This window comes from Zonotrichia albicollis, chromosome 1, assembly GCF_047830755.1.
Source record: "Zonotrichia albicollis isolate bZonAlb1 chromosome 1, bZonAlb1.hap1, whole genome shotgun sequence".
Classification (NCBI taxonomy): domain Eukaryota; kingdom Metazoa; phylum Chordata; class Aves; order Passeriformes; family Passerellidae; genus Zonotrichia; species Zonotrichia albicollis.
In genome coordinates, this window is record NC_133819.1 from 36630820 (window position 1) to 36657331 (window position 26512).

The following is a 26512-nucleotide window of genomic DNA, read 5'->3' on the forward strand; positions in this document are numbered from 1 at the left end:
TGCATTTCAGCATCTACCGTGAACAAAGACTAAGTACATAATCCATTAAACAGTACTTCTAACTAAAAAAAAAATTTAGTATTGTAGACTAAACTAAAGTAGGCATTTTGAATGAGCACATTTTCAGCAACTAACTAGAAAGCTAGCAATTTATCATTCAACAAATAATTTTCTACTTTTAAAAGAATCTGTAAGTGTTACTTATGCTAATGAAGACTGTTTTTAATCTGCCCACAAACATGCTAATAGAGGGCAATTTTTATTATTTACAATGCTGAAGGCACTCCAGTTTATAGAACACAGATATGAAATTACACTTGGTAAAATGGGCTCTTAATTGTCTGAGCAATCCAAATCCTTCACCTTTAACAGGAAAGCTTATAGACAAAACAAAGAACTCAGGGACTAAACTTTAAATATTGACTTTTTCCCCTTCAAAAGCCATCCAACTTGCTTTACAATCTCATTATTGTTCCAAACGGCAGCACTCAGATACTTCTATTTCTTTACTCAACAGACTCCACATGTACAAGAGAAGAAAAAGGGTCAACACAACCACTACCATATATGCATATAGTATTAGTCTTTAGTATTAAACTTGTAAGCTGCACATTGCACAGAAAGGTTGCTTTTGGAAAAGTCATAATACTTTGAGTGAGATACATAATGGTAGCAAAGGAGTACTGAAAGCATTTTAAATTATTTACTAGGTTAAAAGGGTGAAATGGTACTTTAAATACATCAAATTTCATCATCTGGGCCATTTTTTGGTGGCAAAGTGGTATTGATCTTTCCAAATGCTTAAAATTAACTATTTCCAGAAGGTCATTATTTGATTAAAGGCATTAAAGTTGAGGGCAAGAAATGATGCACTTTGTCTTCTTTCCCATTCAAATAATAGTGTAATTTAATCAGAACTATCCCTTCATGTCCTGTAATAAAAATGTTTGTCTTAAGATATTGTTCTTTACCTAACATATTAACCTTTAAATGTTATGAAGTTCTTAAGAATAATCTCTGCTTAGAGAAGATTCTTCCATAATGCAATGAAAGGATCTCCAGCATTTAAATTGATAAGGCCAAATTTCCCCTACACATTGATTGGAAAATGCATTAAACCCTTCAACTGAGATTTCTCAAAGTGTTGAACAGAATCAAAAATTCAGGGAGTTCTGAATCAGTAAACTCATGCATATGGCATTGAGAAGCAAAAATAAGCAAATGTCAATTCAGCACAAACAAATATGACCAATAAATAACAATGGATACTGCTTATTTTCTCTGTGAAATGCTGTTTGTGCTGCATTTACATTATCTGAAAAAACAGAACAGGGAAAACAGGGAACACCCACTGCAGGGTAAGAACAGAGCATTTAATTCAAAATTCATTTTCATGTTAAGATCCCTTAAATCTGACTTCTTTCTGTGTGAAATACCTGAGGGTTCAGATGTGGGAACAAGCCTACATGACAAGAGCAGTCCTTTTTACCCTTAGATGTTATTCCGGAATTTCCTGCTGCAGGAAAATTTGTTCTGACTGCAGGTTTATCTTTCCTAAAATACATAAAGTGCCCCGGCTAGCTCCTAAGCAAAGCTGAATAGACTTAAGTGCTTCACAGAAGAACTGAAGTCTATTAAAAGAAAAGCCACTGGGTATTTTTATAAAGAACTGGGAAAACGAATAACCTACCAGAGTTAGCAATTTTTGATACTGACCAAAACATGTGTTACAGTTCATTTTAACTAACTTTTCAGGAAGTTTTAAGCACTAATTTCCTTCTGTGAGGCATATAGTTTTGACTAATTTTAAAAACAGCATTGAATATTCAATACTTTGGGATTTTCCTATTTTTCTAACAAAATTGTGCATCTTGAACTTAGGAAGCAAAAGTTCATTTTCAGCTGGTTACAGAAGATGAGTAGAGATAGCAGAATATGAATTCTCTTCTTGGTATGTGGCCTAAAGTGATAATAAATGTACCCAGAACAATGGTTGCATCAGTATTTTATTTACGCTAATCAGCCTTAAATTCCAGGCTTTGCCTTTGAGCATTGTCCTAAATCAGAGAAAGTTTGAAACCTGAATCTGTCCTTTATCTCCAGATATTCCTGGTTCATCTATTTTACTGGCTATCATTACTAGAGTGTTGAAAAGGGAAGCCAGATGTGGATTTTAAGTAAATCTCTATCTGCCATCATCATAGATGAGATTTGAAACTGAAAACCCCACAACCTCATACAGCTTTTCAGAAGAAAGGTAAACTTCACTGGCAGAAAAAAACTTCCTTTGAAAAATACTGAGACAGATTATGCCAATCCTTAACTTTCTTATCCAGCCTATTATTCAGCTACACCATCTGTCTGCATCGTACCTCCACCTTTTGTCTGTGTGGTTAAAAACAAATGACCAAATACCTAGCAGTGGTACAAAAATTTTCAGTGAAGTTTTAGGGGAAAAGGTTTCCTAGTGTCTCTTCATCCCTCTGCCTTTTCCTCTCTCTAGCTGCAGCATTTCAAATTTAAATACATATTTCTATTCTTGTAAACATCCAAACAAGTAAATAGGAAAGGAAAACTTGCTAAAGCAACCTCTAAAAATCAATGACAAGCATCCAACAAGTACAGACGCAAAATGACGCGGAGAGCTGTTGCGCTGCTCCCACAGCCTTGTCTGTCTTACTACACCTCTGTTTCTACACAGAGCCATGGTGAGTGGCCAAAGGCCAGAGCTTGCCAAAAACTACCTACGTTAAGGTCTGAGGCTGTATCAAAACTGGTCCGCGTGTCCCCTCTGCATAAGCACTGCAGACACCACCAGCTCATGGACAGAAAAAACCTGACCTGTAACTCTAAACCTGCCTGAAAACATAAGTATCGTTACTTTTTAGTTGAGTACTGAGGAAATTCAATAATCTAAATGAAGAGCTTCTCCCAAGCTTTGTTTCTTTGCTCTCAGCTTCCTTCACCTTTTCTTTCCCCTGTTCAAAAGCATCTTTTTTACAGCATTGCCTTCAATTACCTAGCAATGATAGATATGTCCAAGCCCTCATCAAAACCACAATGTATATAACTTTGAAAATCTTATACAAAATGCAACTACATTCATATGCAAAAAGAGAAAAAAGTAATAGATGCAAAAAATAATGCGTGCAGCTTTACTCTGCCTTCCTGTTCTCAAGATCCTTCCTCTTTCACACACATCTGAATCAATTGGCATTGTAACTGTGAGAGAACATCTGACAAAAATGGACTTAACAATAATAAAAATAACATGGAAAGAAAAACCACCTGCTAATTATTAAATAAGCCAGTCTTAGTCTGGTACATTGCCTTTTATAGTACAGTCATATAAAATGGGTCAATGGGTTTCACAGCGGGTGACTGATAATATATATCAGCCCTTTATCTTTTATTTAAGCAGAAAGAAGTACTGATCTCACTGCAATATCAATGTGTCCCTTGAAAGTAAATACAACCCTAAATTCAACCACGACCCTTAACAGCCCACATTTATTTTTTCTTAAACATGCAATCAATTTTGTATGGCAGCTACATCTATGGTTTAGTTAGAGAAGAGTCTTTAATAGAAAGAGCCTGGCAATTTTAAAAATCTTTTTTACTACTATCTATTTACAGTGAACAGCAAATGTTTATTATTACATTGCTTAAAGAGATTTAACATTTGCTTTGGGGGAAAAGACCTCCAGTAAAAGAGCCACTGGGACAAGTGTCACTTTTGTAATTACTTATATGTTAACCCATCATGTTGTTATATTTTTTTTTTTTTAAATATTATAATTTCCCAGATGGAGCAATTTAATTTCATGGCTTCTTGTCACATGTTTTTTTCTTTCCAGAATTCATTTTGGATCAGGGGAAGATCTACCACACATTGAGGAATCACAAGCTCACAGATATTTGGACTTCATTGTAAATGCAGTTCAGCTGACAAGATATTCCAACAAGTGACATCATTCCAAAACATACACAGCTCAAATCCATTCTCAGACATCCCTTCAAATTTTCACAGCCTAACTAAAAGCTTTCATATAGACTTGAATTAGACATTTAAATATCCTGAGAAAATGTCTCATCTCTTGCAGTTAAGCTGGATTCTGTGGCTCTCAGTTTCACAGTGAAGAACACTTAATGCCTCGATAAAGCCAAGGGTGAGGGGAGTCTTAAGAAAATTGAAAAGAAACTTTTCTCTGACTTTCCTCCAGATTTTGTTAACCACAGAAACAGTCAGAAAATTAATAATGTTCATTATCTCAAAGCAGTTAAAAAAAAAATCTTTAAAATCCACACCTGTGAGAGTTCAATGCCTCCCAGCAAATGAGACAGGAGCAGCCAGAAGCACGTATCTCGCCCATGGAAAAAGAAAGGCAGTGAAATCCTCAGAAAGCTAAAATACCCTAACTTGGAGCACAATTGCTTGCGGCAGAAACTTAAAATAATAGGAAAGCTGGATCAAAAGGGAAGCTGGAGAGATCAGGTTTCTCTCTCCTGGGTGGGAACCAACACAAGAGTGCTTCCAGGTAGTTTGCTGTCAGGATGAGGTCAAGAACAGCCACGAGGGAAAAGTTCCTAGAGAGAGCAGCTCTTAGTGTTACAATTTTCCTAACTGGCCAAGAAGAGTGCCAGCTCAGCTGAGTCCCAGTCCCAGCTGTGTTTCCAGACAGAAGTTTCAGCAGTACCTTCTGCCCTTAAGTCAGGGACTGCAGGGAGCAGCACGCATCTTCCTGCTCTGAGCCCTCCCATCCTGTTCCTCAGGTGAAAAAGATCAATCCTTTTAGGCTCTCTTTATATAAAATAAGAGTAGCAAATGATTTACTGGAGGTGAAGCAAACTGGCACCCTTAAAGCAAAAAATAGAAAGAAACTAATTCAACCCTTTCATAGTTCTTTGGGTTTTTTTTAATAACTGGTCTTACATAAAGAGTGGAAACTTCCTGTATAAGTAGATCTTTCTCTTGCATGCTATAGGTACTAAAGATGCTAAGCAGCAGACTCAGCAAAATAACCAGTCACGTGAATAAACCCAAAGATGTTAACTGATTCGTGGGCTATTCTTGATAAGTTGGGGTCCAAAACTTCAGGGAATTCTGCTAAGGACTTCTCAGTCCAAACATCTTTGCTTTACACAGATTCTGAAAACTATATTTACATGCTTCTAAAATTCCATCCTGAAGTAAGGGAACATAACACTGCACAGGAATAAAAATGAGATGCCCCCTGAATAACAATGTGCTTTCAGACAGAATCTGGCAGATTTGAAATTAGATAAATATTTGCAAATTGGAAACTTCCCCACTTAGCTAGTGCATGCCTGCTCCAGCCTATTCAATAGATGCCAACAGTTTGGGCTAACACATAACCAAAAATCTGAAGTTTGACTTAGAGGTTAAATTTGAAGAAAATAAAAAAAAATTGCTGCAATGAGAAGTTATTAGAACAGCAAAATAAAAATTTATCTGGAACAAAATATCATCTCCTTTCTCACCTTGCACCTAGAAATCCTGCAACATTCTTTCAGGTGCAATGTGTTTTGAATTACACAGTTTAGGGGAGAAAACACACATCTGTTATTTCTTACTCCTGCCTTTGCCCAGCAGCCCTTCACCTGATTTGTTATTGGTCACTCCTTTAACAAATTACTTCTCAGACTGTTACTGTACATTTGTGCTTGCACAAGATGCCTTTATTCGTTGCAGTTACATATTCAGCAGCTCGGTTTTTCAGCAGGAATTCTACCCTGTCATTTCCTGTTTAGTTACGGGTTGAGCTCGCTTTTGTTTTCCGTGCTGTTTACTTGGTACCCTGCTTCCCCCACAGCCGGGAACCACAGGCTGCTTGCTGACTCCTCAGCCTCCTCCTTGCCTCTGCCGCCACGGCTTTGTTTGCTTTTATGCCCCTAGTTAACTCTCATACAGCTCACTCAAACTTTCCCCCTTTTTATTAACAGTTAAAACACTGATGTACTCAATCTTCAAAAACCTCCTGAATCAGTGATCTGCTCACAGAAGGCACAAGAGAAATCAAGAGTATGGTTCTTTTCCTGGCTAAATCCGTGTCACCATGCAGAGAACGGGAACAATGCTTCACCCAAAAAGCCAGCAGTGCTGCTGACCAGTCCAGCAAAGGCCAAAGGCATGGTGTGCCCACACTGTGCCCCACACACAAAGGAATATGTGTACAAAATCATGGTGTGTGTGGGGATGTGCCTAGGGTGGGATTCCAGCAGGCAGGGGACAGGGGTAGGACAGGATAAAGAGGCAGATGGAGCAAGAGTGGATGGTGAGGGTGTTTAAGGGACAGGAAGGGGTGGGAAAAGTCCAAGGAGAACTAAGAGAAGAGCCATACTGAGAGGAATAAGAGAAGATGATGAGATAAAAGCAAAACAGAAGGTGAGGGTATAGAATGCAGAGAGAGAGATTAGGAAAATCCATCCTGCCAGAAACAGCACCTCTTGTCAGGCAGACAGCAGGTGCTGCCTGGGGAAGAGCTGATTCACACATCTGGAGTGTAGGAACCAGAACACCTCTACCTAACAGAGAAAAACTCAAAATAAAAGACTCAGAGGAGGTGGCAGAGGGTGCCATACTTTCTTCTTTTGGCAATCCAGTGCTTTCCAACTGCATGATATTTTTTGAACAGCTTTCTAGAGAAATGAGTGCTGTATTTCCAGATCTTTGCAAGAATCTTGATAGTTCATTTCAGCATTGCCTCGTCCAATATGAGCCCTTCCTGTCCTCCTCTTCATCTTACTTCAGACTTATTTTTCTAATATCTGCATCCACAGCACTTCCATGGATTTGGCTGCTCCTCCAGAATAATATTTTCACTCTTTTTGGGGCCTGCATGGATCCTGGGGGAATCACTAATGGAGATGGAACTGCCATGCAATGAGGGACACTGATGGCACACCTGCACAGACCAACTCAGCTCTGGGAAACCAGTAATGCAGTCAGAAATGCAGTCAGTAGCTGCTGCCCAACTGGTACGAGCATGAGCCCTGCAGCAGCCAGGGGGGCCATCTACATAGCCAAATTTTCTGCTACAAACTGCATCTTCAGTGGCTTTCAAAACCTGTCCTGTTCACTTTCTTGTGACTGACTTCAAACACTGAGTCGTAGCTCCCTGGCTTTTGTACTTTCAATATTGCCACTGCATCAGAAATCACTGCCAATGGATAAAACAACCTCTTAGTAAAGCTACTTTTTTTTTTTTTAGCCTCCCATGGAAGCCTTATTACAGATTAGATTTGATGAATTTCTATCCCATGTACTCCTGCCTGACAATACCTGGAACAGCTTTCGGAGAATCTGCTTAGTTCCATTCTGCACACTTACATTTTTTTTTACTTGCTGCAAAATTTGTTTTAGAGTCTTATAATTAAAACTTTCTATCAAAATAGCATAGATTTTTTTCTCTGTGTAGGAAAACTAGCCAACTGTGATCTACTAAAGAATAGATAGTTTAAAAAACACTACCTTACCAAGTACTGATGGCTGTTTAATTAGGGAAGGCTGAACAATTTACCTGAAAAAATGAATTTGTGAAAAAAAGCAAAACAATTTACAGAAATTTCTAGTCTGCTAAAAAGTGTTTTCATAAGATAATATTTAATTTTTCATTATCTGTTTTCAAAAGAAATATGGGAATATTTTAATAAAAATGCTGATCAATTTTCCATTTCCAAAAATTTCTAAAGACTCTGGGGAGTCTTTTTTAAAAATAATCTTTTTCCCAAAGGAAGAGGTACAGGGAAGGGTTAGCAAGGAGACAAAATCCATGTTGAAAAACTCTGGCAGAAAATTTTATTTCTTCTAAATTTAGATAGCAGTGAAGACTACATTTTTGGTTAGAAGCTCTTCTTAAAGTGAGGTGTTTGCTGACATGTTATTTTGAAAACCAGCACAGTAGGATGACTTCTTTAATAAATGGGCATAAACCCCAGAGATTAGAAAGTCTCAGAGTGAGTGACAAACCCCTGTGCGGTATCTGATTTCTTTGCCAAAACAGGGAAGGTTTTTAATAAAGGTCAAAGAGAAATAATCTCCAAAGACAGCAGTGTCTCTTTCCCCTGTATGTTTACTCTTTTATTTCACCCCTTTACAGCTAAAGGCAGACCTTAACACACACACGCACACACAAAAGGAAACAACAACCAAAGAGAAGGGAAAAAAAAAAAAAAGCCTGAAATTTTAGTTACACCACATGTGGTTTTCATTTGTGAAAAATGAACAAGCTGTTTGTGGTTAAACTGTCTAATCTGCTGTTATCAATCTAGCACTGCATTCAAGATTTACAGGATACATCAGCTTCTGTGCCACATTAGCTGTAAAAGGGAGAGGGGGTGGGAGGAAAAAGGAGGAGGAGAGAGTTTATCCTGAGGAATAATATTTCCAATGCAGCCACACTCACACTACATCTGGTTGTGCTGGTAGCGGCAGTTAAATTGAAATATTTCACAGCGTGTGTCAGAAACATGCAGAATGGTAATTATGACAGATCTGATTAAGCCTGAGTGCCACTAGCTCCCTGGCCAGCTCCGGTTGTGCAGGTGTGACCTTGTGCGTGCCTGCGTGTGTAAATAAAATTAATTACAAGCGAGAGGGCGAAGGCTTCGGTGACATCACAAAGCGGAGAAACTCCCAAGGGGGAGACCTAATGGAATATTTTCCCTCAGTCTAATAATACAGTTCATATTGACTTGAGGTAATTAGTGGGATCATTAAAGCAGTTTTCCCGGCGTATTTGGCTGCCTGATCAGATTAGTGAAAATGTTCTTCAGAACAAGCCCTGTGTGGTCTGCCAGAGAAGGAGGAAATAAAAAGCAACAAAGCATATTTTGGAATGATAAGCAGCGCTGGACTTTTTTCACAGCATTTTGCAGGGCCAGTCCCGGGAGCCTGGGTGCCTGACTCTCCTGACCAGTTCAGTCTTTCATCCCAGGTGCACATGCTCCTGCTGCACGTCACCTGAGACTTTTAAATTTTTGTTCTGCTATACTTCAAAACTATGCCATCCCTATCCCTCAGTGCTTAAAAAATCAGATAAAAGGCTTGAGGGATCACAAGCCCTAGAAGAAATACATGAAGATAACTGGGGGAAGGAAGAAGAATAAATATGTGATCAGATCCTCCCCACCTCTCCCCAGAAGTCTAACAGAAGACTGAAGGACTGGTTTGAGGATCATTAATGTTTTCATTTCCTAACAAGCTTACCCCAGCAGAAGAAAAAGGGGGGAAAAAAAGCAAGAAGTTTAACTATGATATAAAGTCTTCCACAGTAACAGAACACAGAGCCCTAATCAAGAAATGGACCATTTGTTTAAAAACAGTCTATTGAGCATGCTCTACCTTGCAAATGGAATATGCCAAGCTCTGTCACAGATGGCAAGCTTTGACAGTTCCCATCCGTAGCGTCGATACTCGACAGTTCAGCACAAGATCAGTGACATTCTGTCTCATTAGAGCCACGCTAATTATCACAGCTAGTTTCAGGGGAAACCATGTGTTGCAATGGTCAATTTGAAGGAGTCTGTGCATCAACAAACTGGTAATAAGGATCAGACACCTTATTATATGACAGCATGCTGCCTATGATCTGATTTACTGAATCAGAGGTACTGAGGCAACACTGAAGCCTGATGGGTTATGGAATCGCGTGTACACAATGAGTAGCTGAAATATGCTTTAAAAATAAAAGGGAGCTGTATAGAAACAATACAAATAAAAAATTTAAAATGGTGAAATTATAATACAGAGTTTTTTCATTTGACATTAAGACATGCAGAGATGTTAGAGATCTTGTCAGCCAGTTTTATCTTTAATCAAATCATATAAGATAAATAATTCAAAATAAAAACTGTAAAATTATGGATTATGCTAAATTATAATTCATTCCATACTCTGATTTTTAAGTTTCAATAACATGTACCAAACATTCCTTATGTTGTGCCGTCTTGATGCTTTAACATAATTTATATTTTGTAAAGAGCTTTCTCTTCTTGGCTCTCTTTTTCCATTTGTACATTTAATGACTTTAACTTGTACTTCTCCTAGCTTCTCTCACTCATTTATGCTTTTCCACCAGACAAAATCCATCCAACCAAAACCCCCCACTCTGCTGTTCCTGGACACCTGCGGGCCGCATCCTGCCAGGCACTCAGCGGTCCCAGCGCCTCCCAGGGACGCGCCACAGGCTGCGGCCGTGAGAGCGTTAAGCATTAACTCCCAAGCAGAGCAGAGCAGAGCAGAGCAGGGCAGAGCAGGGCAGGTGTGCACTGTATCCCTCCAGGGAAGCTCTCCTCAGGGCTCGAATACACTCCATCTCCTGAAGCCGCTACCAGTGCTTTAAACGGCAGCATTTGAACAGCTCCTGCTGCCACCCGTCTGGCTGGGAACCTCCAGCCTCAGCCGATTTGACCCCTCGTGTAAAGCAGGCTCAGGAAGCACTCTTTTTCATCAGTGTGTCAACAAATCTAGCCTTTGCCTAACGTGCTGAAAGGGATACCTGGCTCCAAGGTGATGTGGGCAATTACATGCTGATGTGAACCACCTTGAAGATTTTAAGGTGGTTTCTCTTCAGTGCATCTTTGTTGATTCATGAAGCTGCAGTCTACTCTTTATTAGGGGGAACCCAAGGCTCACTGAAGTCTAGCCACTCCACCAAAGCCATACCAATAAAATGGGATATAGTCAGGATCAATGCCAGCCTTTTCTTGGGTCTCCCACGGTCAAGAGATAAGAGAGTCAGCTAAACTCAATTTTTCTACTCCCTTTCTGAGAAGTATTTTTTTAAAAAAAGCTATGGAAATTTCCTGAGATTTTAACCTTTATTTCTGAGAGGAGATGTTGTAAGAGGGACTAGGACATGGGGCAGAGGAAGGACACGGAATATTCATTTTTTTCCCCTAACAGAAACCTGAAAATCCTTTTTCCTCTGACCTGGGCAAGACAGAACATACTATGACTCTGTAACTCGATATTTTGTGAAAGAAACAAATCAGCTCTATCTGCCAAGTTTCACAGTTTCACTGAATGACATGCCGCTTTATGGGGCAATTCTCGATCGCATGCAAAAGCCCATCTTGCTTTCTCAGTTCACACTCTTCCTCTTGCATCCCTGCCGACACTCGATCCCACCCGACTCCTGCTGCTCATGGCACCTCTTCAACTGCCAGAGCAATCACCCCCAGGCAACGAGGGGGGAGGAAAACAACATTAAAAATTATAAAAAATAGATGTTGTTGTGTGTTTTTGCAGCTAATGTTTTCTAACTACTATATCTCGCCTTTGCACTGGGGTGAGGGGTTTATTTCCAGGTGGACCTGTGAAACAGCAGACCTCAGAGTACATTGTGTTTCCACCTCGCGTCTCCCTATGCTGCATGCCCCCTGCTCCACAGAGAATCCATTGTACACTGAGGTTGGGGGGGAGGGGGGTGGGGGGGAAGGAGGTTTTTAAGCCAAGATTTAAACCCAGGAAGTGACTCAGCTGCTCTGAGGGAGACAAAGGCAGGAGAGAACTTGACTGAGAGCAGGGTGATGGGCAAAGGACTGAGCCCCCTCCTGCCCTGCATGTTGCACCCCTCTAGGCAGCCTGAGGTGCAGTGCCCTTAGGAAACAGCTTTGGAAATAAATTTCAAGATCCCCTCCTAAAGCCACATTGTTACCAGAGGGTTACTCTTGGTGATAAAAAGGTTTCTTTTCCTCCAGCTGGAAAATAGTTGAATAGATTGTTCTATATCTGCGGTAATGGCATGTTACATCTCTGTGCCAGATCCACAATACCGTGCTTGTTCAGTGTGGGAAGCTGTTTAAAAATGACTTTCCTATTAGAGTATATAGCTTAGTCTCTAGATGGAAAAAGCCAGATCAAAGATATAGCATTTATAAAACTGCTGGTTAAAAAGATAAAAGTGAGATAACAGACATCAATTTTTCACTATAAATCTCTAGGTTTACTACAACATTAAAATTTCCAGTAAAAGCAGAGTTTTATATACCTGAACTCTAATGGCCTATTCTGAAAATATTTATGTCAGGGAAAGCATGGTATTTGCATGCCAAAAGCATTTTTAGTGCCAATGTTTAGCATTCCCTTCCCATTTAACTCCTTCCCATCTACTCATGAGTGCTAGATGCTCTGCCTAGTGCCTACCCATAGGATCTCCTATGCAGCTTCCTGGAAGAGAACACTCCTGGTGCATACAAAGGCAAAAAGTCAACCCCTTCTAATTAAATAGCCACTGTATAAAATACTTGCCTGATGGCTCAGGATGGAGTCTCTAGCATGTTCTGAAAACCATGATTTTACCTCCACACTTTGTATGTGAAACTGCTACTAAGCAAAGCGAAAGACAGGGACGGAAGAACAGGAAACTGGGCAACACAACACAACAGCTCAGAAGTAACAGGTCAGAACTACATCATTAAATGAAGTTTTTAAAGGTATGGTGGTACTCCATTAGAATTATTTTAAAATCTAAGAATGATTCTGTGAGAACCAAGAGTCTCACCCTCCACATACAGGTATTTTCATTTGGTGAGAAGGGAGGGCATTCAGCACCTCTGGGGCCATAACGAGCCAGGATTGCAGGATTGACTGCAAAAGAGTATTGATTTCACCCATTTATTTCACTAGAAATTAAACTTCTTTAGGTAAAAAAAGCAGGCTAGTGGCCTGAAACTGTAGTGCACCGGACTCTCAGAGGTATGGAGCTTGATATTACTGCAGTTTTTGCAAACTGTAATTTCCTAAATTTAAGAAAACTTTAGCAATTTAACCTGATTTTCAGCAAAGTATTGCTTTCTTCCCTGCTTCATACTAGCATATGCAAGTCACAGCTTTGCAGGATAAGCCATAACAGAAATCTAACTTCTCAAAACATAGCAGACATACAGAAATGCTACAAGTCTCTACCTGCCTTATCTCTCAGGGCTCTTAGGTATGGGGGTTTTGTTTGCTTGTTTATATGTTTTTATGGAATAAAATTAGATTTCAGCATCTGTCACCATCAAGAAAAACTCATCCCTGGCTCCCACATGAGAACATCGTAACCACTGCAGAGTTACTGAACCATGATACCTTAATGATCATTATACAAATCAACTGGTTTTTTTTCTTCTTTTTTTTTTTTTAATAACAAAATTAAGAATGTGCTTCCTTAAGTAGTTGAATCAGACTTTCAGGTTACAAATTTAATAAAAACCCAATATGATGAATTTGTAAAATTAATGTACGTCACAAAATTTTACGTGTGGATTCTTTTAATTTAGAGTTATTCAGGTGTGCTGATTAAATTTTAGCAAATAATACTGTTGGCATTGCCACTCTGCCTTTAAGAATCAACAACCTGCAAGAAGAGACAAAACACTTGGTAAACCTTTCTGTCTTCCTTTTGTGTGCATTTTTGCAAAGCTTTCTTTTCAACATAATCTAACAAAAAACCCATGCAGGGCTATTAGAAAGACAACCTACAATAAAACCACAAGATTTTAAACACGGACATTACATGCTTTGCCAATTAAAGTTCTAAAACTCTCCAAAGATACGATGTATTCCAGGAATTTGAATTGTAATATCTTCCTTAGCTCCTCAGTATAATCATATTAACTTTTGAAGTACGTATTTTGAATTTAACAGATTTTTAAATTATTCTGTAGATAATATATCAATCCTTAAAAACATAGAAACTTCAAAAATATACTGAATGTATGCATTTCTGTATGGGAAAAGCATTCAACAATGGAAGGAATGTCCTAGCTGTGTCCCCCAAACTCATGTACCAGATAGGCCCTTTCCTTTGGGAACACTAACAAGCTGCCAGCAAAGTGCACCATGAAACTTCAAGCAGGCAAATCATCTCCCACCTGAGTCAGAAAATGAACTCTCTTAACAGCACAGCAACCTCTGCCTTATCCCAGGACCTCTGCCACAGCAGACCCCAGCACTCAGCTGCTTTGTTGAGCATCAGGTCCACATGCGGTTGGTCCTCCACAACTCAGGAGGATTTAAAAATAAAACTGTTAATCAACACATTATTTTCTAAGGTGCTTCCTCCAGACTTTTCATTGTAATGAAGTGATTATCCCAGGATTTCCAGTTCCACTCTTGCCAAAGGCACTAACACAGTGCAAGGGAAGATGCTCTTTTTTACCTTGGCGCTACCCAAATAGAAACTCCTGTAGCGCATCATTTAGTAGCAATTCTGTGCAAAGTGCTCTAGTCAGCAGAACATTATCTGCAGTCTCCTGGCTCAGGCAAGCCTAGCCACCTTGCAGATGCTGGCTCCTCAGACATCCAATCTAATGCTGCCCCAAATCAGTTTATTAGGGAAAAAAAAAGCAAGGCCTTCTAGGCCTTTGTCCCCTCACAGAGCTGGTTTAGGTCACATATGGTTTTACACCACAACTCCAGACTGCACTCCAAAATTAATTAAGTCCTTATATCCAAAAAAAGATAAAATCAATAATGTTCAATTTTAGCAATTTTTAAAAATAAAAATGTTAATCAACACATCATTTTCTAATATGAGTCCTTCAGACTTTTCACTACAACTTGGGTTATCTCAGGATTTCCAGTTCTGAGTATGGAACCAATATCTCCAAACTGAAAAAAATATCAGAAAGAGATCTCTCTCAAGAGAGGTTCTCTTAGAGAATATGTTTGAACAAGCCTCTTTTTTTGTGCAAGGGAGACTTTTTTGCCCCAAGAAATGTTTACTTGTACCACTGAAGAGCTCCAGTGAAGAATCTTTTACAGTACATGCACCTCCTTTAGTATAGGTGGCAGTGCTACATATTGAAAGATTATTAATTGGGTTACTAACAGTCAGCTAGTTTGAGAAGGCCCAGCACATCCTAATCTACCTAGGAGGCTACTTCTGCAAAGCAGCTTTCTAGTACAAATGACACTTTATTTAACTACAGACCTGAAAGCATGCTAGACACATAAATTAACATTGCTGAAATTGGTGGGAAAAATAATCCCTGAGAACACCAGTATAATCACCAGAGTAAAATGGAAAAGAACTATGTGTTTGATGTTGTTTTCTGTACTTAGTAGCAAGGTTTGTACAAGAATCTAGATTTTATATCAATGCTCAACTAACCCTGCAATCCTCTGGAGGCTTTCAGGCTTCATTTTGATTGCCTGTCCATCTGAAAGTCAGTACTGAAAGAGCTGATCCACCTAGAAATTTTAAGGCTTTGCACTTAAATAAATGCACTATTGCACAAATCAGATTAGAACAAAATTATGTAGGCTGATAGACTGGCTTCATACCTTAGCTTTACAGAAGAATGCAGTGGAAAGGGGAAGGTGCAGAAAACGGACAGTTCTCTAACCCCAAGTTTTGACATGTAAATAAAGACATCTGAGGAGCACACAGGTTGGAAGCTGCTGTAACATTCTATCATAATTAGAAACATTTCAAGAGCTCTGTAATTTCCAATCAAAATTACAGTAATTTCCGATATACAAGCCATGATTCATGACAGAATTTTTACATTCCATGGGAGATTATAGTGGCCTGATGTATGACACACTGAGTACAGCACTAACATAAACAATTCAGTTTAATGTTTAAACAGCACTTGGTGTTTAGAATCCCACAATAAAAGAAACATATTATTGTTGAAATTATCACTTTGACAGTGATTGAAGGGTAGGCAGGCATGTGGCCTATAAAGCTATAATTTTTACAGTCCACAGCTTGAGTTTAATCATTTTGATACAACATTTCCAAAATATCCCTTTAAATGTTCCGTACACCATATAACTTAAGAGACAACATCCTTTCTGTACTATGAAGTGAACTCCAAAATGTGAACAGCACAGAAGTCAAAAGTTAAAGCCTTGTTAAAAAGAAAACCAGCACTAAAATGCTGATTGCCCAAGAAACATCAGTCTAACTGAGCTTTGCTAGCTTTCCCTGGAAGAGGCTGAATTTTTCTATGAAGTAATTTTAGAAAAATAAAGAAGTAGTGATAGTGTATTTAACACTTAATCTAATATGAAAATTCAACACTTAATTTCTTTCAAGCATTTGTATAACTACACCTTTCTCATTTTTCTATATGTTTTTCCTTTACTTCTTGAATACATTCTCACTTAAATCAATGCATTTACATACTCCAGTGATCTTTCTCAGAAGACATGTCATTTATGATAATAACAGCCAACAAGTGCCCGCTGATTTCCCTCTTGCCACTAAACTTGACAGAAAATCTTCAGTTAAAGAAAACAGAATAGGAAACCACAAAACAAAGGCTTAAAACTGAATATGCAATATATATGTATGCATGCAAGCAGGTAACCAAGCAGACACTGTGTTCGACAAAATTATACTTTTTTTCTCAGCTATAACTTGTATAACTGAAATTTTTTGAGGTCCTTTTTTGTTGGTTTTCTCTTTTTTTGGCAGTCCACCTCTCATGCCAGTCTCACCAGTGGGTCTGACTAAATATTTTTTTGCAAAAAACCAGCACCCCAGTGTTCCTCATTGCAGCACATGCAATTGCAAAACACCAAAGCCTCAAGATGAATTTGGCAGCAATACCCAGATCTTGACCACAGCTTTTGCCACATCCACATCAGCTGAGAACTGATGAACCTGATCCCTTCTGAGCCACACCAAGATCCACGGGCACACAGGGAAGGTGTCTGGCTGGTGGGCAAAAGGGAGTGAGACATCTCAGGAAGCTGCTTCTCTACCCTCTCTGGGGAACCAGAGGTTAGCTCAGACTCAGCAAGGAGCTCTGAGTTGTACTGCGCTGATACACTGACCCAGCTACCCATTTAAACTCACACAGAAACTGATCTGGGGAAATAATTGCACAGGACATGGAGCTCTTTGAGCCCTGGGAATTTTACCTGGCTTTTGGTTGCCGCAACCTTCGCAAACAGTGCTTGGGACACCTTAGCTCTCTTCATTTCCTGCTGAATCTCATCATAAATGGAAGCATTAATGTTCATGGAATTGTTTTCTGGTTTTCCATTCCTCTCTGTAGCAATAGTAGCAGTTTTGACCTAGAAAATATGAGACATTTTTCATTATGATAAAGTTATTTCCTCTCTTTCCCTCCCTAAGTAGTTCCCCTTTGCATTTTATTCCTTCTATCCAATCTTTCTCTGATATTCTTTCAGCATTTTGCAGAATAAATATTATAAGTTATCTATAGTTCCAGCAACTGGGAAACAGGCAAATTCAGTGCATTGTAACAGGTGCATCTGAAATTCAAGTTACCATTAACAGACCACTGCAAATTTCAATGTCATAAATTAGGTGGAAACCTGTCAAACAGTCTTGTAGAGACTTGTGAACCCTTACATGATTTCTTTGCCCCACACAAATTAAGTAAAAATTGTAAGTGCAACATAAAAGAATCTCTAATGAAATAGAAATATGACAGATATATCTTGATTCCTGTCTTATGCCCAGTAGACTCAAATGCATGATAATGTTGAAAAAGTTGTGGCTTTGGATTGAATTTTTAAAAATTTATCTTATCAGTTTGATTCTTAAGCTGTTTTTAAGAGACAGTTTAGAATAATGCATACTTTAACCACTCCATGAAACAAAGATAGGACTTTCTTAAAGCTACTGATTCTAGTTGTATTTCACTTACATACACCAAATATTTACTCTTCTTGCAATCCAGATTAAGTAAACACCAAACATGTAAACAAGACAGAGTGATTACAGTACCACCTTTATGCTGCATCTGCAGCATTAAGAAAAACAACAAAAAAATACATCAGTAGCGACATGATGTGCAGGAGACTATCCTTTCCTTCATCCTCTGGAAATGATGGAAGTGATGTTTCAACACCAAGCATCATCCCACCAAGGTTAGACTGGTTAGACTGCAGTTTCTGCAATATCAGTTGAGAGGTACAAAAAATCAGCAGGTACTCAGCTTATCCTACAATATTCTCAGTAGTTTAGGATAACGTCCGTCTTTAGCAGTTACTCTTGCAAGGCTTGCTCAAGATTAGTGGACCTAATGAGCCACTAATCCTAAAGTGGATCAGAGGAAAGGAAAACTGGATTTCTGCCGAGAACCCACAAGGTGATGATGCAAACAAAATCAAACCTTAAGATTTCAATTCAAACATACTGACTCATACAGAGGTTACTGAGAGCTGAATTAATTTGGTTATTCTGAAGTTACACAGCTAGTTGAAGACAGTCATTCAGCCTAATTCTAGGTCTAATGGACAGAGCCTGGCACTTCCAGAAGGTGATTCAGCCTACTCTTAAGTACATGTCTAAACCCACACTTTCACTATCAGTTTGATCCAGTGCAAGTCAGCTTCTTCCTATGCTCTGAAGTCCCTTGAGGTTCAAAAGGAAATCATGACAACATGATAATTCATCTTCTAATCTCACTCTCTATGAGCTTTCATAAGTTACAGGTCTCCCAATATGGGAGTCAAAGAGTTTAGATGAGAGATGTACTTAGGCAAATCAGCAGTCCATTTTTTCCTAGAAATGCCATCCTCAGTTTGTGTTAGCTATCATCCATAGTGCTTTTAATATAAAATAATCTAGCCCAGAAACTGGGAGTGCATGCCACTTTTGCTGAACATGATTTGTCCATCAGGCTTTTCAGGAATTGTGCTAACACATGCCCATTAACTACAAGGGGCAAAACTTCAGAAGAACAAGCATTTCCTTGCCCCCATTCTGGCAGGCATTAGCACAAGGGTTCTAAGTAAAAATGGAAATGGAGAAAAATCCCAGAATGTGGCATACAGTTAACAATATGATTTTTTTTTTTCATCTGAAAACAATTAGTACTTTGCAGCCATGCCCTTTTCTGTAGTGTGACATTTTACCAGCCACATTGCACAAGAGGATGGCCAAGACTGGACCAAAGGTTGCTCAGAAAAATTTGAGGCACCTGGCAGCAGGGAGGGAGGATCAGCACCATGAAACTCTCTCCTTCCCACAGCAGAGCAGGAAAAGCTATGCCTCACACCAGACAAAACAGTACAGGGCTGCAAGAGCAGGTGCATCTCCTGAAGATCATACAGTGAAATAATTTAAAAATACAAAATCAGTGGCAATTTTATAACTTTTAAATAAGAAGGATGTGCCAGAAGATAACTGACAAGTGGTGGGGATGTTAAACATACAACCGTAGACAGACTTATCTCTGTGCATGTAAAAATCAGCCTAAGCTAAATCAGAGGATGAAAAAGTGATGGCTTTGTCAAGGCACCTTCTTGAACCTTGGGTTTAAATTTTGGGAAACAAATTTCAGTCCTTCCCCCCAAATAATTTAAACCTGTAACTAATCTTTGAAAGACCCAAGGGGAAGATGAGAAGATGAAGGTATTCAGCTAGCATACACAAGTTTTTGGCAAGGAAACACTTTGCTCTTGTGATCTTGATCAAAATGTGTCTCTTCGGTAAGCACACTGCCTTTTTGATTGCTACTGAGCTTCAAAGGACAGCTTCATGTTGTAGCAGTACTTCACAGATCACTTAACTGAGCTGTGAACACACAGACCATCAAAAGCCATCACACACCCATGCTGTAGACATAATTTAAACTACGCTACTCGGTCCACACTTCTCAGTGCCCAATTTATTACGGATATGCATTTAACCCAAGGGAATTACTGAAAATCCTCATTCTGGTTTGCAAATCACATCTATCTTTATACAGGTACAATAAATTCAACAGCATCTAATATGTCATCAAAGTTAAAACAAACAAACTCCTATTGCCTTCTGTTGATATTTAATCAGGGAACACTAATTGAATTCAGAAAACACTAATATCTGCATCAAAAAGCAGTATTAGCCCAAAGATCTTCAGGGGAATAAAGTCTTAAAGTTACAAAATGATGGTTTGGGGATTACCAAGAGTTGTGGTTCTCAGTCATGCTCTCTCCCTTTCCAATTCACTTCATTGGCCAAGTACAAAAATTCTTTTCCTGTGTCTTAATAATTTCTCTTCAAAGATCAGGTGAAGACTCTGGCTGGTCTAGATTGACTATTGGTCTGCTCTGGTCTGATGAATTCCATGCAATAATGTCAATTAACTTCTTGGAGAATATCCATACATATAACTGTTTCATAATTTATACATAAGCAGCATCTAGGCTGCTGTGTTGAATTTAGAATTGAGTTCAAGACAGAGGCTGTTTGAAGCTGGGTTGAAAAAACACCCTCCTCCTCAAAAAAACCCAACAGAAAACAAAAAAGCTCTCAATGGTGCAACTCCAGGACTTGAGAGAGGAGGTGGAAAAAGTATTCATTTTGGAGAGAAAAACAAAACAAAATATAATCTCTCATCTCATCCACACTTAAGCACAACCTCCCATCCCACCCACTCCTACAGCTACGTTTTCTGTTTAGAAAAGAAATCATAGATCAGCTATTTTTTTTTTTTTTGGCAGTAACCAAATATTGGAAATACTAACTGAAGAGGGGAGCATTATTTTACAAATGTAACACACTGAGAATCAGGAATTCATTTGGCCATCTTCCTATCACCAATCAATCTAGTCTTCTAAGAATACTTGAAAAAAAATAACATATCCATCTCCTCCTGGCCTACCCAGATATATCTTCTCATCAAATAAGACTGATTAAAGCAGCAAGAAGTTCTGGATTAATTCAGTTTTCCAAAAAAAGGGTAAGTTGTCATAGAAGGAATAACCAGCATGAAGAGGTTTTCACAAACATGGAAGCTCATTCCTTCCCCATCGAAACTGAAACAAAAAAATCTTATATAACACATTCTCATAACTACTGTTTTAGCTTGGGAACAAAAATCTTCTTTAATCCTGGTTTAGCTTTTAATATTACATTGTACATTAAAATTCATAAAGTAGTTCATTCCAGGCAAAACAAACTACTTTTCAGTTCTGCTCTGCAAATAGCAGAGGAGGTACAATAAATGCTGTTGCTTTCAGAACAGCTTTTATCAGGACAAGGTTTACTACTCCATTATTACAGTGGCGCCTGGAAGTGCAGTTATAGTTAAGTGTCAGGGTTTCCATTAACTCTCTTCCATGGTGGTTTTTGTGGGGGTGGGAGAAGAGGATTGCATTTATTATTTTGTTCATTTTACTTTCATTAAAATGCAACTTGGCACAAAGATTTTCAACATAAATCTAAAATTTTGCCAACTTGAAAATAAAAATTTTGCTGGTGGTGATACATGGCACATGCATATGGGACTAGGACTCCACCATAAAGTTTCAAGGAAGCTGGTGTTATCCCGAACTCCTTGCAATGGAGATTCACTGTTCCTCAAACACCATCAAAGCAATGCTCTCCTAGATATCATTCTTTCAAGAGTAACATCCTATCTCTGAGACCCAACCCACGATATTGCTTTAACTTGCAGGTACTGTAATTTATCTGCAGTCAGAGAGGCCACGATTGTATTTAAGAGTTGAAGGTTTTGGTCAGTGAGTACCTAGAACCATGACTCATGCAAGATTTTGGTTACTTCTTAAAACATTGCCTTGTTAAAATAATATTCTGCTCTTGACATTACACGTACTCTATTTTTACACAGGATGATGTGGGCCCCAAGGGTTAAAACAAATTTTCTTTGGGGAATATGGGTGGCATAAAGGTTTCTTCCTTGGCTCAGCTGAAATGGAGATTACTTATCTTGAGAAAGAAGTGTTTGTAACTGCAGGAAGGCTAAAAACCTTTAAGCAGAATATTTTGGAAAAGAAAATCTGTAACTTTGCCACCTGTCTCTATCCTTCCCACAAACTGTACAGAGGAGGGGGAGTCATCTTCCCTTCACATCCCAAACTGTCCTGATGAGACATAAAGGCCATCCCTAGCACCTCATCATCCTCTAAAGTACCCCCAGATTCTCTCATTTCCATATAACATGCAGTAGACCCATTCTCTCAACTTGACCTAGGAATATCCCAGAAGGGCCTGTGTGGGGTGATCTGTAAGATGAAGGTGTTGAAGAGCGCAGGGAAATGATTAAAAGAAATAGAACATGAAAGGACCTTTTCCTTTCCTTCTAGATTGCAGAGGTTAAATGTCTCCATGCAGTACCTACCTGATGGAGATGCTAATACTTATAAATTCCAGTGCCCCAGCAAACAGCCTGACAGACAGGCTTCTGCCCCAGGGGTGGCAACTCGAACAATGTCCAAGGGAAAAATCCTTGTGCACGCCGTCTCCTTGTGCTCAGCCCACCAGTGTGGAAGACAGTAGCAGACTTTTACAACTCGACCCGCTTAGAGGGCTATACACGCATCCCAAAAGCTCATGCATTAGAGGCTAATGATTTCAATTAAAAAAAAAAAAGTAAGATTTTGCATTTTGTTTAAGTCAGAGAGAAAGGGAGAAGTAACGGGGACAAAGAGCTTCTTAAAGGATTTCAAAAAAGAATTGGAACCAATCCAGATACATCAGCTCAAGAAGCAACTAGTAAGAATGCTGTAAAAATGAGATAAATTCAACACTGTTCCTTCTAACTCAGGCACCAGGGTTTATGCTTGGTGAGTTCCTACTATCCAATCAGACCTCCAAGGTCACACTTTCTGTTTTTGCATACAACAGAATGGAAAATTTACACAGAACAAGCTCAGCTGCTAAATGGTTAAGTCTGCTCTACTGTCTGGCCACCAGTTGGCAACACAAAAATGCAAAATAGATCCTTTTCAGGATGTTTATTTTCACATCCTTCCGAAACTGATAACTTGCAATTGCAAAATAAACCTTCATGTGTGGCATATTAGCTCCCATTTTTCATGGTTTCATAGTTTAATTGTTTCAAATGTTACACTAGTCTAAAGATTTAATATTAAATACGTTGGCTCTTGTGTAAATTCTGTTGTCAGGATAAACGGTCTGTTTTCTCTTTCAATGGTTATCCGAGAAGCTCACAGCCAAGCTGGAAAAATATTATGCTGTATTCCTGCAAAGTGATCTTTAAATAATTGCTTATAATAAATTTAGTAGTAAGGATGATAGTAGTTTGATTTCCTTAGTATCAAATATTCAATAAACTGTGGACATTTTGCGGGAGGTATCACAGTAGGAGTTTGCATTGAAAATTTTGCAGTATCCTGACTGTAATTTATTTTTGCTGTGATTTGTAAAGTTATACTTGCCAGTGTTACAACTAGGACAATTTCACTATTATTTCAAGCACCAAGTATTGTAGTTATCTTGCCAACACAGATATTTCAATTTTCAAACTTAAGACTGAACACTTAGCAGCAGGTGAAAAGTGCTTCAGATGTTTATAGTAGGGAATTCTGGAAACAAGGTCACAAAGAATCACAACTCAGAGGTTTCTACATTCTCAATCTACTCACTAGGGAAAATGTGTGTATTTTGCTGAATGACAGAGAACACCACAACAACTGGAAAAATAAGTGCTTTGTTCTGTAGACCTCAAGTATTAGTCTATAATGTTTCCTTTTAAACTTGCTTTCCTTTTGAAAAGGATTAAAACAAAAACGTATGCTGTTTCCACTTTGAACTGTCGCAATTAGGTTAACTATACTCCTGACTCACACTAAAAAAATGAAATGTAATTATGAACAAGAGCACAGTAGAGAGAGATAGATTTAGCCCCCCTTTCCCATCAAATTTGGACTTACAGTATGTTTTGTCAGTTACGAAAACCCCTAAGTCTCACTTTCTTTCTGGTTGCAAGGGATTTATACAGTTTAAAGTGTGAATTAAAACCAGTACAAGGACTACCTCTGACTTGACATCCTTCAGGAAGGTCCTGTAATTAACTCTGTTCTTTAGCTGTGAAATTGCCCAAGACCACTTGAGACAGAGTGAGACATTACCTTGGCAGAAAGAGATAAGTTAAGAAGAAGGGTTAGCCTTGGCTCTGAATTACCTGGGCTGTGGGAGCAGGTACAGATATTAAAACAAACTCAAATGTTATTTTAAACACAGTTATCTCTATTTAACTATTTCCCACAAAAGCATCCCTATGTAAATAGATTCTTGTCCTTTATCTTGAAGAATATCTATAGTGGATTTTACAGACTAAACTCAGTTATGATAACAAAACTATACCATTAGTATGGCCTGTTTTTTCTGGTAAAAAATTCTTCTCTTGTGAAAAGTGCTGCAGCAGGTCAAGGTGATCTTCTGTCCTCCCTCCTACAATTTTGTTATTTGTTACTTTAGTGTGGTTCTTAGTATCCATTAGCTGAAGGTAACTTAGAAAAATAATCTCAAGAGGAATTTATAGCATTCTGAACGGGTATAGAACATAGTCACAGTCACAAGCCTATGACTGGATAACAAAAACCTGCTGTTTTTTCTCAAAAAAATCACCCATCACAAAATTCCCACAATCCCAAAGCTTTGCTTTGTTTAGCAAAAGTGGACTGTGTATACAGCATGATTACCACATATCTGCAGATCAGTTTGGATTTTCCTTGCATAAGTACAACCTTGAGCCAGAGCAACGCAGAGTATTTCTGAAAATATACAGGTTTTGGAGTGAACCATGTTTCTTTGTGGAAATTCTGTGCATTCCTACCGCTCACATGCATTTCTAATGTACCTTAAAACAAGCATCAGAATTTCCTTGATCGACACAAGGACTGCACCATTGAATCTCTTGATCCCACTCTATCAAACTTTGTAATTTTTGAAGAATTAAATCAAATAAATTTTAGAAAAATCAATAGGAGTTTCATTTTAGCACATACTACATGAAGCTTTAATGAGCATATCCAAATAATTCAGAGCAATGGATATAACAAGCTGTTATTTTAAGCAGTTGTCAGTAGCTCAAGATGGTAAAAGCATGCCCAGCATTATGGGACAGGATCTTCTTTCCCCTATCACTTTAGTTTTACCTGTTTGCTTTCTGGAAAAATAGTTTTTAAGGCACTAGAAGGTACTCACACTTCTGCTTTTATTCCCTCTCAGTTTAATGATCCAAATCCCTCAAAATCCCTATCTGAAGCTATAACATTAAGAACCTAAGAATTGTAAGATGACAGCTATAAGCTATCATCATCCATGCCCAGTAAAGCTTGTACCTCAATAAAATGAGCAAAAAATTCTGTAGGAACCATAATGGATAGAATTTATCTTAAAATTAGAAAATAGGTAGTAATAAAGTGCTACTATCATCCATTATATTTCTTAAATTTAACTTGCAATATGCACTGCAAGTAATGATTCTACCAACGTTCAAAAAGTGCCACAGCAAAAGGTTTCTTCTTTTTCAGAAAGGTCTCACCCAGCAGGACAGAGAGAGAGCACAAGAAGCAAACCCCAGAGGCAGAGAGAGCAGTTTACTTGTGGAGGCCGGCTGGGCGGTGTGCTGATGAGAGGCGCCGGGCCCATGGCGGACGCTGCGTTCAAGCTCCTTTCCCTTTCGTCCTGGTAAATTCGATCTCGTTCTGCTTCCGGCAGCTGCAAGAAGTTCTGCATAGCCCGAAGGTTTACCAACAAGGACTGAGAGGCAGTCTTGGGATCCTCTTCTTTTCGGAGGATTTCTGAGAGCAAGCCCTGTAGGGAAGGAAGAAAACATAGGCTCGAGAGTTAGCCTAGGTGAGTGTCTGTAAAACCGTGCTCTGCAAAGCCATTGCTTATCAGTCCTTGTTCTTCTTACCACTGGGCTGGCAATGAGAACAGCAAATGCACAGTTCGCTCCACGTAGGATTATATTAACGGCATTTCAGGTAGCAGAGAAGAGAGCCTCAATTGTACCCTTAATTTTATTAAGCACCTGTTTTAAATACAACATAAACTGAATCTTCCTAATAGGTCTTCCTCCTTTTACTGGCTTAACTTGCCATGATATTTTTTACAGTCCACAGATAATCACGAGATGTTAAGGATAAGTGAGACACTGGGGGGTTCTCAGGCTTCACAGGCAAAATGCACACACAACCTTAAAAAAAGGATTTCACATTTCTAGCAACTTAAATAGATCTTTGAAAGGATGTGATATTTCACAACTAATCTGAGACTATAAACTTGCAACGTTTCTAAAATACTGCTTCACTGACTCAGGGCCATGTTTTTTATAAGTCAGTATTTCTTTCTAAGAGTTGCATATTGGAGTTTAACAAGCAAGGAAGCTTATTGGATGCCCTCATGTTCCACCTTCTTCTTGCACCTTCCTCTCTCTTCATCAGGACAACCCTAATCCTCAAACAGTCCATTGCCTGGGAGATTTATATTTAGTGTCAACAGGTATTTGACATCTCCTCTCCCTGCCAGATTCTCCTTTTAAATATGTCAGGCATTCAAAATGCTCTGCTGCCTTGGAGTAACAAGATGGTGATAAGAAAGGTAACTTTTGGAAAAGCATATGTGAACTACTATTCAGAATAAATATTGTTGCCATGCTGGGAAAGAGAGAGGGTTGGCATGGAAGGCTCTTACTTATAGCGTAACAAGGGAACACACACATGAATTTCAAGGAATAAGATAACCCAACGTTTATTTTCCTAACAAACTTTTGTAAGTTATTCAGGATAATGGAGGGGTAAATAGAGAGAGGGAAG

The 26512-nt window shown here is 38.8% G+C and overlaps 1 protein-coding gene across 9 annotated transcripts in view; it reads right to left on the minus strand.

Moving 5' to 3' along the window:
- The window catches only part of SATB1 (SATB homeobox 1), a 91738-nt gene that overhangs the window by 9610 nt on the left and 55616 nt on the right, over positions 1-26512 (minus strand). For all 9 annotated transcript variants that reach the window (XM_074538231.1, XM_074538242.1, XM_074538226.1 and 6 more), the window contains 2 exons: positions 25296-25508; positions 16886-17041 (listed from right to left, as the gene is read on the minus strand). In XM_074538231.1, coding sequence (XP_074394332.1) covers positions 16886-17041; positions 25296-25508 — 369 coding nt within the window. The remainder of the gene's footprint in view (positions 1-16885; positions 17042-25295; positions 25509-26512) is intronic.